Source organism: Papio anubis, chromosome 1 (genome assembly GCF_008728515.1).
Source record: "Papio anubis isolate 15944 chromosome 1, Panubis1.0, whole genome shotgun sequence".
Lineage (NCBI taxonomy): Eukaryota > Metazoa > Chordata > Mammalia > Primates > Cercopithecidae > Papio > Papio anubis.
This window is the reverse complement of record NC_044976.1, coordinates 21,082,087-21,096,292: the sequence shown is the minus strand read 5'-3', so window position 1 is coordinate 21,096,292 and position 14,206 is coordinate 21,082,087. Positions and strand designations below refer to the sequence as shown.

General features: G+C 49.1%; 1 protein-coding gene across 4 annotated transcripts in view; it reads right to left on the bottom strand.

Annotated features, from left to right (window-relative positions):
• EPHB2 (EPH receptor B2) overlaps positions 1 to 14,206 on the bottom strand; it is a 205,343-nt gene that overhangs the window by 14,056 nt on the left and 177,081 nt on the right. The window contains exons 7-10 of one of the 4 annotated variants that reach the window (XM_021937153.2): positions 8,045 to 8,207; positions 6,054 to 6,077; positions 5,508 to 5,616; positions 4,621 to 4,688 (exon numbers count right to left, since the gene is read on the bottom strand). In XM_021937153.2, the coding sequence (XP_021792845.1) occupies positions 4,621 to 4,688; positions 5,508 to 5,616; positions 6,054 to 6,077; positions 8,045 to 8,207 (364 nt within the window). The remainder of the gene's footprint in view (positions 1 to 4,620; positions 4,689 to 5,507; positions 5,617 to 6,053; positions 6,078 to 8,044; positions 8,208 to 14,206) is intronic. The other 3 variants (XM_021937159.2, XM_021937161.2, XM_021937162.2) reach the window with 3 other exon arrangements.

Here is a 14,206-nt window from a genome sequence, read left to right as displayed (position 1 = left end):
CTCTGCGTCTTACTTTTTTCACCTACCCAATGGGTATAACAAACAATACCTACCTCCTAATGGGGTTGCAAGGATTAAACGAGAGCATCAAGGAAAGTGCTGAATAATTGTAAACTGTTGCAAAGAAGAGCTGGCTATTATTAAATATTACTCCAAAGCACTTTAACGTCCCTTAATTCATTGAATCCTCACAATTCCATGACAAAAGTATCCTTCTTGCTACTTCCCATATAAAGATGTCAAGGCTCAGAGAGGTTTGATGGCTTTCCCGAGGTCACCCAGCTGGCCAGTGGCAGAGCAGGGATGAGAAGCCAGATCAGTCCCTCCGGTTCCACATCCAGGCAACACAGACCTTGGTACTCACTCAGCACCTGCTGGATGATGGAAACTGTGTGGCCATGTGGGTGATTACAGGCCAGTCACATGGATCTCTGGGCCTCAGCTTCCTCCTCTGTCCTGACCACGCAGGGTGGCTGGATGTATATGGGATCACAGGGCTGGCAGTGCTTTGAACAGAACAAAGTTCTGCTCAGATCTAACGTTAGAGCTTAGGATGGAGGGAGGGGCATCTTAGGCCTTAAATGTGCTGATCTAGCAACAAACCCTGGGGTCTATTTTAAAAATAGACCTCACCTGTTTCCCTATTACTGACTCACACACCACATAGCAATGCTCCCCAGTGGCTCCAGGAGACAGAGCATGGGAGCCTATCCCATTCCAGCTCAGTAGAATGGAGCCAGCACAGGATGCCAGCTCTGCAGCCAGACAGCTGGAGTTCATACCCCTGCTCCTTCCCTGGCAGCTGTACAACCTCTGTGCCTCAGTTTCCCCATATTCAAAGTGAGACACTATAAGGATCAAATGAATAAGTACATGTAAAGCCTTGAAACAATTCTTGGCACACAGAATGCACGCAGTATGTCTAGCCACATCTATGATCATGGTTTCATTACTTGGGGCAATAAGAGGTGATGACATAATTTATAATCTTTTTCTTTTTTTTTTTTTTTTTTTGTTTGAGAAGGAGTCTTGCTCTGTTCCCCAGGCTCACTGCAATCTTCACCTCCCAGGTTCAAGTAATTGTCCTGCTTCAGCCTCCTGAGTAGCTGGGACTATAGGCACCCGCCACCATGCCCCACTAATTTTTGTATTTTTATTTTTTTTGAGACGGAGTATTGCTCTGTTGCCCAGGCTGGAGTGCAGTGGCTGGATCTCAGCTCACTGCAAGCTCCGCCTCCTGGGTTTACGCCATTCTCCTGCCTCAGCCTCCCGAGTAGCTGGGACTACAGGCGCCTGCTACCTCGCCTGGCTAGTTTTTTGTATTTTTTTAGTAGAGACGGGGTTTCACCAGGTTAGCCAGGATGGTCTCGATCTCCTGACCTCGTGATCCGCCCGTCTCGGCCTCCCAAAGTGCTGGGATTACAGGCTTGAGCCACTGCGCCCGGCCTAATTTTTGTATTTTTAATAGAGATGGGTTTCAGCATGTTGGCCAGGCTGGTCTTGAACTTTTGACTTCAGGTGATTCACCCAGCTTGGCCTCCCAAAGTGCTGGGATTACAGGCGTGAGCCACTGCACCCAGCCAAAGATACCTTAGAGTCCTAGCCCCGGTACCTCTGTGTAATCTTATTTGGAAATCGAATCTTTTTTTTTTTTTTTTAAACAGGGTCTTGTTCTGTCACCCAGGCTGGGGTGCAGTGGTGCGATCTCGGCTCACTGCAACCTCCGCCTCCTGGGTTTAAACGATTTTCCTGCCTCAGCCTCCTGAGTAGTTGGGATTATAGGTGTGCACCACCACACCCAGCTAATTTTTGTATTTTTAGTAGAGACGGGGTTTCACCATGTTGGCCAGGCTGGTCTTGAATTCCTGACCTCAGGTGATCCACCCGCCTTGGCCTCCCAAAGTGCTGGGATTATAGGTGTGAGCTACTGCACCCAGCCTTATTTTTCATTTTTAAATTTTTTCTTGAGACAGGGTCTCACTCTGTCACCCAGGCTGGAGTGCAGTGATAAGATCACGGTTCACTGCAGCCTTGACCTCCTTGTACAATCCTCTCACCTCAGCCTCCTGAGTAGCTTGGGACTACAAGCGTGAGCCACCATGCCTGGCCAGCCCCAAACTATTTTTAAGCCCAGGAACTTTTACTTCAAATTATGTCTTACCCAGAGGCTTTGTACCTGGAACTCCTAGACTCTGCTCATGCTTACATACCCACATCCAATCCTGCAGCAAATCTAGTGGCTCTGCTTTTGAAATATGTCGGAATCCAACCACTTCCCACTACCTTCTCCCTGCCACTTGGTCTGGCCACCATCATATCTTCCCTGGATTCTTCCAACAGCCACCACACTGGTCTCCCTGCATCAGCGCCTTTGGTCCATTCTCCAGAGAGCAGCCAGAGAAGTCCCACCAAGGCCGTAACTTGGAGAATGTCAGCCCTCTGCTCAGAACCTTCCAGCAGCTCCCCATTTCACTCAAGGAAAAGCCAAGGCTTTGCTGAGCCTGATGAGAATCTGCATGTTGGACTCCCTCAAAGCTTCCATTCCTCTCTTTGCTCTGCTCCAGTCACACCGGCCTCTGCTGTTTCTGAAACCTGCCAGGAAGCTCCAGCCTCAGGACCTTTGCATTGGCTGTTCTCTCTTCCTGGAATGCTTTTCCCTCAGATACCTCTGAGTAGCTCACTCCCCCAGCTCCTTTGTATCTTTGTGCAAATAAAATCCTGTCAGTGAAGCCAACCCAAGCTGTCCTATTTAAAAATGCCACCCTGATCCCCACAACTCTCGGTCCATTACCTGTTCCACTTTGTCTTTTTCCTATAGCACCTGCATCTTCAAATATACCATACGCTTTGCATTCATGACATGTATTTTTCTTTTCTGCTTTCTTTCTTTCTTTCTTTTTTTTTTTTTGAGACAGGGTCTTATTCTGTCACCCAGGCTGGACTGTAGTGGTCAGACCTCAGCTCACTGCAACCTCCGCCTCCTGGGCTTATGCTATTCTCCCACCTCAACCTCCCAAGTAGCTGGGACTACAGGCACACACAACCACACCCAGCTAATTTTTGTACATTTTTGGTAGAGACAGGCTTTCATCATGTTTCCCAGGCTGGTCTTGAACTCCCGTGTTCAAGCGATCCACCTGCCTTGGCATCCCAAAGTGGTGGGATTACAGGTGTGAGCCACTGTGCCTAGCCTTATAACATGTTTTTATTTATTTATTTATTTAGAGACAGAGTTTTGCTTTGTCACCCAGGCTGGAGTGCAGTGGCACAATTTCTGCTCACTGCAGTCTCTGCCTCCCGGGTTCAATCAATTTACCTGCCTCAGCCTCCTGAGTAGCTGGGATTACAGGCACACACCACCATGCCTGGCTAAATTTAGTATTTTTAGTAGAGACAGGGTTTCTCCATGTTGGCCAGGCTGGTCTCAAACTCCCGGCCTCAAGTCATCTGCCTGCCTCAGCCTCCCAAAGTGCTGGGATTACAGGAGTGAGCTACTGTGCCTGACCTTATGACATGTATTTTTTTATTCCCCATCCTTCCCACTAGAATATAAGTTTTTCAAAGGCCAGGATATTCGGTTTGGTTACTCGGGGATCCCCAGCACCTAGAACAGTGCCTGGCATAGGTAGTAGGCCCACGACAGATGTGTGACAAGGGCAGGGATATGATGATGGGCCTCTGTACCCAGAGGCAGCCACCTGAGGAACCCCAGGGCATCCCACTGAGTACAGTTTGAGAATGAATGTTGGACCCATTTAGAACTCCTTTTTGCTGAATGATCTGAAGTAAGGACTAAGCTTCTCACACCCCCCAACTCTCTGATAACTGGTTTTGCCCAGGTCAAGCGGAGAGAGGAATCTTTGATCTACTTTTCTCTCTGGCCCTTCAGGAGGGGACACCTGTGTGTGTGTGGCACATACATCCCCAGCCCTGGCCCAGTGGAGGATGGGATGGTGGGAGAAATGAGGGCACTGGGTAAGGGGAAGAGGCCACCGGAGGAGCCACTGGGGAAGAACAGGAGTCTAGAGCCACAGAGTGAGAGGAAGAGAAGAAGGAAGGGGCTCCTGCTGCTTTTCTCACCTCCTGGGTCAGAGCCCGGAGTCCTCATCAACTCATTCATTCAATTTGATTCATTTATTTATTCTGCAAATGTCTAGTGTCTACTATGTGCTGGGCACTGCACTGGTGCTGGGGAGACATGGTAAATGTCAGACACAATTCCAGGTCTCCAGCGGCCCCCACTATCATGGTCGTGAGATAAGAAACAGCCACCTCAATGCAGCCTGCAAGCACAGATGCGGCTCCTGAACCCAGGATGGAGTGGGGTCAGGGAAGGCTGCTCGGAGGAGTCTGTGTATGGTGAGGCCTGAGGGATGAGTAAGAGCTACATGGGTAAAGGGAGATGGGGAGAGCGCTTGAGGCAGAGGGAACAGCGTTTGAGGCAGAGGGAACCGCACTTGCAAAGGCCTAGAGGTGAGAGTGAGCTTAGTGCAACCAGGCAACCACTTGACACTGTCTGCCTGCAGCATGGCAGTAGGAGGTCCAAGATGGCTTAAGAGGTCACTGGGGAACCGACAGTAAAGGGCCCAAGGGTTCCAGCCTGCTGGGGTATGTACATACTGTGGCCACTGGTGTAGTGCTGCAGCTTGTCCGTGTACTCCGAGTCGGCACGCTCAAACCCCCGTCTTCTGGAACAAGAGCAAAGGGCTGGAGCCACCTGGAGGCGCCCAGGGAGCTGGGAGCCACAGTAGGTGATAGGGAGAGGGTGGGCAGACCCTAGAAGCCACACCCCTGCCAGAGGGCCCCCTGCCTGTCCCTTCTGGCCCCACTTGTCCCTTCCCACTCCTCCCACCTCAAGTCCAGGTTCACGTTTTCCCCAGTTCCCCCTCCAGCCAAGCCCCCTTCAGAAAGAAGTCATCTTCCAGCCACGGCATCTGGCCCCAGAAACCCCAGGGGCTTCTGTCCACCTGAACTTATGGTCCAGTCTATTCTAAAATGCGGAACTCTTTAAAGAGACTCTTTCTTTGCATTATACCCAGCAGAAGTCAAGGAACTGGCCCCACCCTCTTGCCTTTGCTTGTGCCGTCCTAGCCACTTGGGAGGTCCCTTCCCGCTCCTCCTCCTAAGTCCTCCCCATCTTTCCAGCACCTCAGCCAGAGGGCCTGAACTCATGCAGAAAGCAGGACAATCTGTACACCCCTTCCACCAACCACTAAACTCCTAGCAGCCTGCAGTCTTTCTTGCCCATTGCATTAGTGTCTCAATGTGCCACCCCCTTCAATAGTGGGCTTGTCGGGGACGATGCCTATCCCAAAGGGATGAATTGCACATGGTGGCCGCTTAGGTAGCAGGAGGCCACTTGAAGACTTCCACTTCCTACCCACGTCTCTCCCTGCAATTGTAAGAAGGCCTCCTCAGTTCACCAGCACTGTAGAGGAATGACTGAATAGAGGGAAAGAAGCCATCTGGGACAGCCAGGCCCAGCCAAGCCTGGAGACCCCACCCACCTGTTACACACGATGGCGATGACAACCACAGCGATGAGGAAGACCAGGCCAGCGGCTGAGGAGCCGATGATGAGTGGTAACTTCTCCTGGATGCTTGTCTGGTACTCGGCTGGGGAGAAAGCATGGTAGGGCATTCTCAGCCTGCCTGTGGGAGTCTTAATACCCCTGTCCCCTACCCCCTGCCATGCTGTTGGGTCTCCTGGGATCCCTAGGCTCTGTTCCTGCCCCTGACAGAGCACCTGTCACATGCCCATGCAGAAAAGGGGCTGTCACTGACTCACAGGTAACCCTGGACAAGTCCATGAACTGCTCCAGTCCTCAACTTCTCATCCATAAAATGGGCATGATTCCTACATCTCAATGTTGATGTGAAAATCAACAATAATAACAGCTGACACACACACACAGGCAGTTAAAAGCACAGACTCTGGAGCCAGACTCTCTGGGTTTGAATCCCAATGGTGCCACTTACTAACTATGTGATAGTAAGGCAAAGTGACTGTGTGATAAGGCAAAGTGACTATGTGATAAGGCAAAGTGACTTACCTCTTTGTGCCTCAGTTGCCTTATCTGTAAAATGGGGAGAATAATAGTTCCCATCTCAGGATTGTTGGGTAAAGCACTTAGAACAACACTTGGCACACAAGCAAGCATTCAATCAATATTAACTATTCTTATCCCTGAGTGTTTTATGTGTCACTCACTGTGCTAAGTATGTTACATATCTCGGAACAGTCTTATGATTACCCCATTTTACAGAGGAGGAAACTGGGCTTAGTGAGGTCATGATGTGCCTGAGGTCACAAAGAAAGTAGCACTCCGGCCAGGCATTTGAACCCAGGTCTGCTTGACCCAAGGGTGGGAGTTGAAATGGGAGAACGCAGAAGATACACTTGGCATTAGCCTGGCTCTTGGAAACCATTCAATGCCATTAACACTATCATTGATTTACATTTTATTATTTTTACTTCTCTCTTTTTTTTTTTGGAGTGTGAGTTTCACTCTTGTCACTAGGCTGGAGTGTAATGGCACGATCTCGGCTCACTGCAACCTCTGCTTCCCAGGTTCAAGCCATTCTCCTGTCTCAGTCTCTCGAGTAGCTGGGACTACAGGTGCCTGCCATCACGCCTGGCTGATTCTGTAGTTGTAGTAGAGATAACGTTTCACCATATTGGCCAGGCTGGTCTCGAACCTCCTGACCTCAGGTGATCCGCCTGCCTCAGCCTCCCATAATGCTGAGATTACAGATGTGAGCCATCACACCTAGCTATTTTTACTTCTCATCTGTCTCACTGACCAGAACAGGAACTTGTTGAGATCAGGGACACGCTCTGGGACCTTAGTGCCCACACTTGGCCTGGTAAGTGGCAGGGCCCCAGCCACATTTGTTGAATTAATAAAAGGATCTTGGGACAGTCTCTCAGTTCCCAGTCAGTGACACTCACCCAACATGGAAAAGGGCTTAAAGAGGTGAAAAAAGCTGCCACGAGGAACAGAAAGATTACACAGGAGGTGAGTGCTGGAAGAGATGGTAGAGCCATAGGGAGGATTTTTGTGATAAGGCAAGAATTTAAGAGTCCAGGAGCCTCTGAAATGTTCAACCAGGCAAAGGCCAAGGCACGCCTAGTGGTTAGAGCAGATACTAAGAAAGGATGGTGGAATCTGGTCAGATAGAGCCACCCTGGAGTTTAGCTGACTGGTGAAATGGATCCCAGACTCACAGCAATGACAAACTATGACTTACCTACCATCTGGTGAGTGATGATATGACTGGGACCTAGTGCCAATCCTGTGCTAGGTCTCTCATTCTTACACTAGTTTGATAATGATGGTGATAATGAGATCATTGTTATCACCCCCACTTATGAATGAGAAAGCTGAGGGTTGGAGAGGTAAGGTGACTTGTTTAGGCACATACAGTTAGGGCTAAATCAGAAATGGAATCCTCATTTCTTTGGTTTCAGAGCCGATAGTCTTTAAACTGTGTTGCTTCTAAAGATTATTAGAGCAGAAATGGTGCTTCGAAACCATGTAGTTCCAGAGTGGGAAACGTAGCACACAGGCTAGATCTCTCACTCCCTTGCCTGGGGCAGACAGTACTAATCTATCCCAGAACTTCTTCCTGCTGAACTCAGATGCAGCTTCAGAATCCTTCTCAGTCCAATTGCAAGTCACTGGAGTTGTGTATGGATAAAATATGCTTACTCTCTCAGACTGAATGTGATGCTTTCATTTTATAGATGAGAAAAAATTGGACCAAGGAATGCGTGACTTGCTCAGAGTGGCTCTGGAAGTTAGGGCTGAGCTCCTCAGAGTCCTGGGAAAGGAAGTGGCCTGGCTGACACAATGGGAACACAAACAGGGCTTTTATATATGGTTGTGCACAAAGGTTCGAAATTAGGAAGGAGGGAGGGCTGACATCTGGAAGGGAGTGCCTTTTCTAATTTGCACAAAGGTGCTTCATGGGAATGGTGACCCTTGAGTTTGTTCTGTTTGTGGAGTCTGTGCCCTCCTCTTGCCCACTGGACTCTGCTCACCTTCTGTCATGGTCTGGAAGTACATCTTGCCGCTGTAGCGCCCGTAGCCTGCCACGGTGCGTGCCCGCACCTGGAAGACATAGATGGCGCCGGCTTTGAGGCCCTGCACGGTGACCGTGTTGGTGGGGCTTTTTATGGCTGTGGCGTTGTACTCACTGAGCTCCTGCCGAGGAACAGAGAAGAAAATTAGTGAGGTTGTGGCTCACAGTGGGCCCAGAGCCCACTGCCTGCTCCTGCCATACTGGGGGCAGTTCTGGCCATTGGATAAACATCTATGGTTTCCAATTCTTCATCCCCTCCCTGTAATAGAATTATGCCTTTTGCCATGTTACTTTTCAACACTGCTCACAAAAGTAGGCAGAGTACATGTCTCTGTCTTATGGATGTTGAATTTGTCCACATGACTTGTGTTGGCCACTGGAACATTCCAGTGGACATGATACAAACAGAGGCTTTACAGATCCCTGCTGATTTGTCTTGGTCTCTTGTGCTTCTGCCATGAGAGGAGCTTGCACTGGGCAACCACTGGCTGCAGAATGAGAAACAGGAGGAGACCATGACCCAGCTCTTAGGATGAAACAGGGTCACCCCTATTGACCCACAGACATAAACCCATGGCCAAGAAAAATAGCCACTTGGTGTAAGGTGTTAGATTTTTGGGATTGTTTGTTTTGCAGTGTTATCTCAGGAAAAGCTGACTAATACACACGTATTGAGTGGTTCCTATGTGCAGACCCTGAGGACTATACTGTGAGTTATTGGAGATCGAAGGGAGAGGGCCCACCTCATTCACTTCTGCATCCCCTTCCCTGTCCTATGCCTTGATGAGTTAAGTGTAAGGGCCCTTGTTCAGCCTCAGCACACTTGGGTGAGTCAAGAACTAAGGTCTAGAAGGGAAAATGATGTTCAGGGTCACTATCAGTTCATAGTTGCTTTGAGATTCAAAACCAGGCTGGATCGGTGGCTCACACCTGTAATCCAGAACTCTGGGAGACCGTTGTGGGAGGATCACTTGAGCCCAGTGGTTTGAGACCAGTCTGGGCAATATACCAAGACCCTTTCTCTAAAAAAAAAAATTAGCTGGGCGTGGAGATACATGCTTGTGGACCCAGCTACTTGGGAGGCTGAGGTTAAAGGATCACTTGAGCTTGGGAGGTCAAGGCCACAGTGAGCCATGATTGTGCCACTGCACTCCAGCCTGGGCAACAGAGCAAAATCCTATCTAAAAAAAAAATACTACAACAACAACAACAACAACAACAACAACAAATGAAACCAGAGTCTTGCATGGAGCCACCTCTAATGTCCATGCCTTTGGATACCCCAAACCTAGTGTCTTCTCCTTTGAGAGATGAAAAACATCAATTCTGGCTTCCTGAGTGCTACCCAGTGTGATCCAAGGAGTCTAGCACAGGACAAAGATCCAGCTACTGCAGTGGGAGTGGAGATGTGGTTGGGTTGGATACAGATGATGCTCATTTAGGCATCTGCCAGCCACCTGGCAAAACTTCCCCAAATATCCTCTTTGCACTAGGCTGGTACTGGGTTTCTAAAGGGGGCTAAGGCACAGGTCCTGGCCTTGGAGAGCTCAGTCTGGAAAAGCGAGCAGTGTGAGAATCCCAACCCTTTGAAGATCATGAAGCTCTCTGAGAAATTTTTTTGTGATGAAAATCTGTGAACCCTTATCCAGAAGAAGGCACACCTAGTTGTACATGCCAGTCACATACACATCATGCAGTGCACGGAGCCCTTGAAAACCTTCCCAAAACAATGGAGATTCAGTGTGTGCAACGTTATTACAGGCTTTATAGCATGGAGGTTAAGATCACAAGCTGGAGCCAGACTTCTTGGGTTCAAATCCTGGCTCCACTCTATATTACCTCTGTGACCTTGGGCAAGTTCCTTAACTTCTCTGTATCTTCATCTGTAAAAGGGGGATAGTAACAGTAGCTACCTCAGAGTTTGTTCAGAGGACAAAATGAATCAATAGGCATAACAGGCTCACACTGATAGGGTAAGCACATGCTGTGGGGCATGTGACCTGGTCTAGGATGGGGGATGCGTTAGTCCCTTCTCATGCTGCTATAAGGACATACCCAAAACTAGGTAATTTATAAAGGAAAGAGGTTTAATTGACCCACAGTTCCTTATGTCTGGGGAGGCCTCAGGAAACTTACAACCATGGCAGAAGAAGAAGCAAACATGTACTTCTTCACATGGTGGCAGGAGAGAGGAGTGCCAAGCAAAGGGGGAAACGCCCCTTATAAAACCATCCAATTTTGTGAGAACTCACTATCATGAGAACAGCATGGGGGTAACTGCCCCCATGATTCAATTACCTCCTACCAGGTCCCTCCCACAACAGGTGGGGATTATGGGAACTACAATTCAAGATGAGATGTGGGTGGGGATACAGCCAAACCATATCAGGGGCTACCAGGTGAAGTCAGGAAAGCTCCTTCATGAGTGGGGGGCACTGGAATGGGATCTCAAAGAACAAACAGGAACCACCCAGGCAAAGATGTGCATGCCTGGCAGAAGGGGCAGCAGGTTCAGAGGAAAGGAGGTGAGAAAAAGCTTGGGATATAGGGGATATGAAGGGGGCGGACCTGAAGATGTGTCTCTACCACCCCGATAACACGGGATGGCAGGGATGGCTTGGTGGGGCAGAAGCAGAGAGGGTTTCTTTTGCTGAGCCAGATCATCTGCCTCCTCCTCCAGGAAGCCTCCTTGACGTCCCAGCCAGACGTACCTCTTCCTTCTCTGAGTCCCAGAGCACTTTCTGTGGGTGCCACAGGAGGGGGTTTCTGCTACGCCCCCTCAACTTTGGGCTGAGGCTCCTCTCGCCCCCTTGACTATGAGCCCACGAGGGAGGACTTGTTTTTGTTCCCCTGTACCAAGCCCAGGGTCCCTCACACAAAGTCCTTCTCCAGTGCCCACAGGGTGAAGGCTGACTCCTTAGCCTGGCATTCCAGACCCTTCATGACCCGCCATTTTCCAGTCTCTCCTGTGACATCCCTAATGTTTCCTAGGTTCCTGCTATCCCTAACTCTTTCCCCCTTCCTTGGTAGAGCTGCCAGATTTAGCAAACACAAATATAGGATGCTGCTCAGTCAAATTTAAATTTCAGATGAACAACAAATACGTTTTCGTGTAAGTATGCCCCATGCAATATTTGGGACACATTTGTACTAAAACATTTATTTTTAAAAAATTCAAATGTAATCATGTGTCTTGTATTTTATCTAGCAAGTCTATCTTCCACGGACACGCTGAGTTTTTGCAAGCACTGTTGCCCCTGTCTGAAATACCCTTTCCTCACTTGTCTTGCAGTGCCCTACTCATCGATCTAGACTCAACGCAAGTGCCACCTCTGCTGGGGAGACTTCCCAGATGTCCCAGCCAGGGGTTGCAGGTCTCAATTGCCTCCTCTCCCACCCATTGTCCTAATATACATCTCCATCTTCTTTAAGGATGTGGATTTCCTGAGGCCAGGGACCATGTCTTGCTCATCTCTGGACTCCCCAGGCTTGCCACACAGCAAGTGTTCACTAATTATTGACATAATGAATGAACATTAAATTGGTATTCAAAAATCTACAAAACCTGGGATGCAGTACCAGACATGAACACTAAGTGCCACTGGACGACATGGGCGTTGCTCAGACTTGAAAACGGGTTAGATTCTGTAAACTGGGTGGGTGCCCACTTAGAGACGCTGGAGGTTTTAAGTCCTGATTATGTGAGGGAGATGGGAGGTGGCTGTGGGTTCCATAGGTGCCTCAGGAGAGCGAGGAACCAACCTGAGCAGCTCCCTTCTTTAAAACTGGGCAAGGGATTAGAAGCTGCTCCTTTTTAAATTTCTCTCTCTCTCTCTCTCTCTCTATATATATATATATATTTTTTTTTGGGAACAGGGTGCTTGCTCACCAGCTGACTCAGGCTGGAGTGCAGTGGCCTTGGAGCCATGGCTCATTGCAGCCTGGACTTCCCATACACAAGCAATCCTCCCACCTCAGCCTCCCTAGTAGCTAGGACTACAGGCACACACCATCATAGCCGGCTAAGGTTTGTAATTTTGGTAGAGACAGGGTTTCATCATGTTACCCAGGCTGGTCTGGAGTTCCTGGACTCAAGTGACCCACCCGTCTCAGCCTCCCAAAGTGCTGGGATTACAGGCGTCAGTCACTGTACCCAGCTGGAAGCTGCTTCATATCCTTGTTTTTTCACTTAATTGCACCGTGACCTTAGGAAAGACACTTCCCTGAGTCCCTGTTTTCTATTCCAAATAAAAGGAACAATAAATGCCAACCTTTCAGGGCTGTTGTGAAGATAAAATTTGATCAGGTAGTGCCTGGCACATTGGAGATGCCCTAGAGATGCTAATTCCCTTCAGTCTCTCCTCTCCCTGGGGTACCTTTATCTGAACAGTGATTAAGCACCAAGGGGCGATGGGAAGAAATTCAGTATGAAATCCGCTACTCCTTAGTCTGAGCACTTACCTGGAAGCTTAGGGCCAGTGAGGCATTGAGTACATGTCTTAAGCCTTCCAGGCCTCGGTTTTCTAATTTCTAAAGTGGGTTAATGCCAGTAGTTACCACAAGAGGTGGTTGTGGAGATTTAAAAGGAAAATATAGGTAAAGCTTCTTAGCACAGTCTCTAGCACATAAAAAGACTTAATAAATGTTGGCTCCCATCATCACTGTTATCATCAAAACCATTATAGAGGCCGGGCGCAGTGGTTCACACCTGTAATCCCAGCACTTTGGGAGGCCGAGGAGGCTGGATCACCTGAGGTCAAGAGTTTGAGACCAGCCTGACCAACATGGTGAAACACCGTCTCTACTAAAAATACAAAAAATTAGCTGAGCGTGGTGACACATGCCTGTAACCCCAGCTACTTGGGAGACTGAGGCAGGAGTATCACTTGAACCCAGGAGGCGGAGGTTGCAGTGAGCTGAGATCGCGTCATGGCATTCCAGCCTGGGCAACAAGAACCAAACTCTGTTGTCTCAAAAAAACAAAAACAAACAAACAAGCAAAAAAAAAAAACCCAAAAAACAAGCAAACAAAAAAAACCATTAAAGAGTAAGCCCTTACCCATGTTTATTAAATGGATGGATGAAGGCAAAAGTGAATGAATGAGTGGACAAACCTCTCCAGGTAGATCCTACTCCAGGTACTGGGCAACAACCTGAATATGGCCTGAACTTTCATAGTTCGCCCCCCATCCTCCAACCTTTGCTCCTTCTGCCTGGAATGTCCTTCCTCTTCACTTTCTGTTAAATAAATCCTAAAATCGATGTGGGCTACAAGGTCCATCGACCACAGGTGGCCTCATGAACGGCTCTTCTCCTTGAGTTCTTGGGGGACTAGGGGGATCCTGAACCTGTGTGTTTTGGGGTAGCTGCCAAATGAGGCCACCTCCCCTGGGGCGCTGGAACTGATGGAAGCAGCCAGGCCTGGGTCTGCACAAGGCCACCGCCATTCATCAGTGGCCTCCACAAGCCATCTAGCAACGCAGTTGTCAGCTCTGGGCTCCAGGCAGGCTGGAAAATTCCAGTGGGGCTGGGGAAAGGCCAAATGGAGAATCCGCTGTAAGAGAGCCATTTCTGAAGAAGGAAAAGAGTGGGGAAGAGGTGGAGGTGGGGGCCGCACGGGCCTGCAGGGCTTAGTATCTGACTTCCCTTCCTAGGAAGATTGGAGTATTCAGGAAAGAATCTAACAGCAGACACAAGGAGGATTCCCGTGTTAGGTAAGCCGGCTGCGGACTTGCTGGAATAAATCTCACCACCTGCAGCCTAGCTGTCCCTCCCTGGTGGTGATGGCTGGCATATCACAGCCTTGTCTGAGAGGTCAGGGATAGATATGGCTCCTGGTTCTGCTCCTACCCCTCTGCCAGCACCTCCTCTAATATTTTCATCAACTCTGCTTTCTTCCCCTCCCTAAACCCTGGCATTCTCCCAGATCCTATCATCTGGTTCTTCCTCTGCACACTCTCCTGGCTGCTGTTCTCTACCCTCCCTAAACTCCAACCCCTTTGCCCCAGTAAGCACCACACCTACAAATCACAAACCCGCATCTGCCCCAGGAAAAGGCACCTCCATCTCTTAGGAGTCACCCTTCACATTTCCCAGGTCCTCCAGGCTTTAAAATACAGAC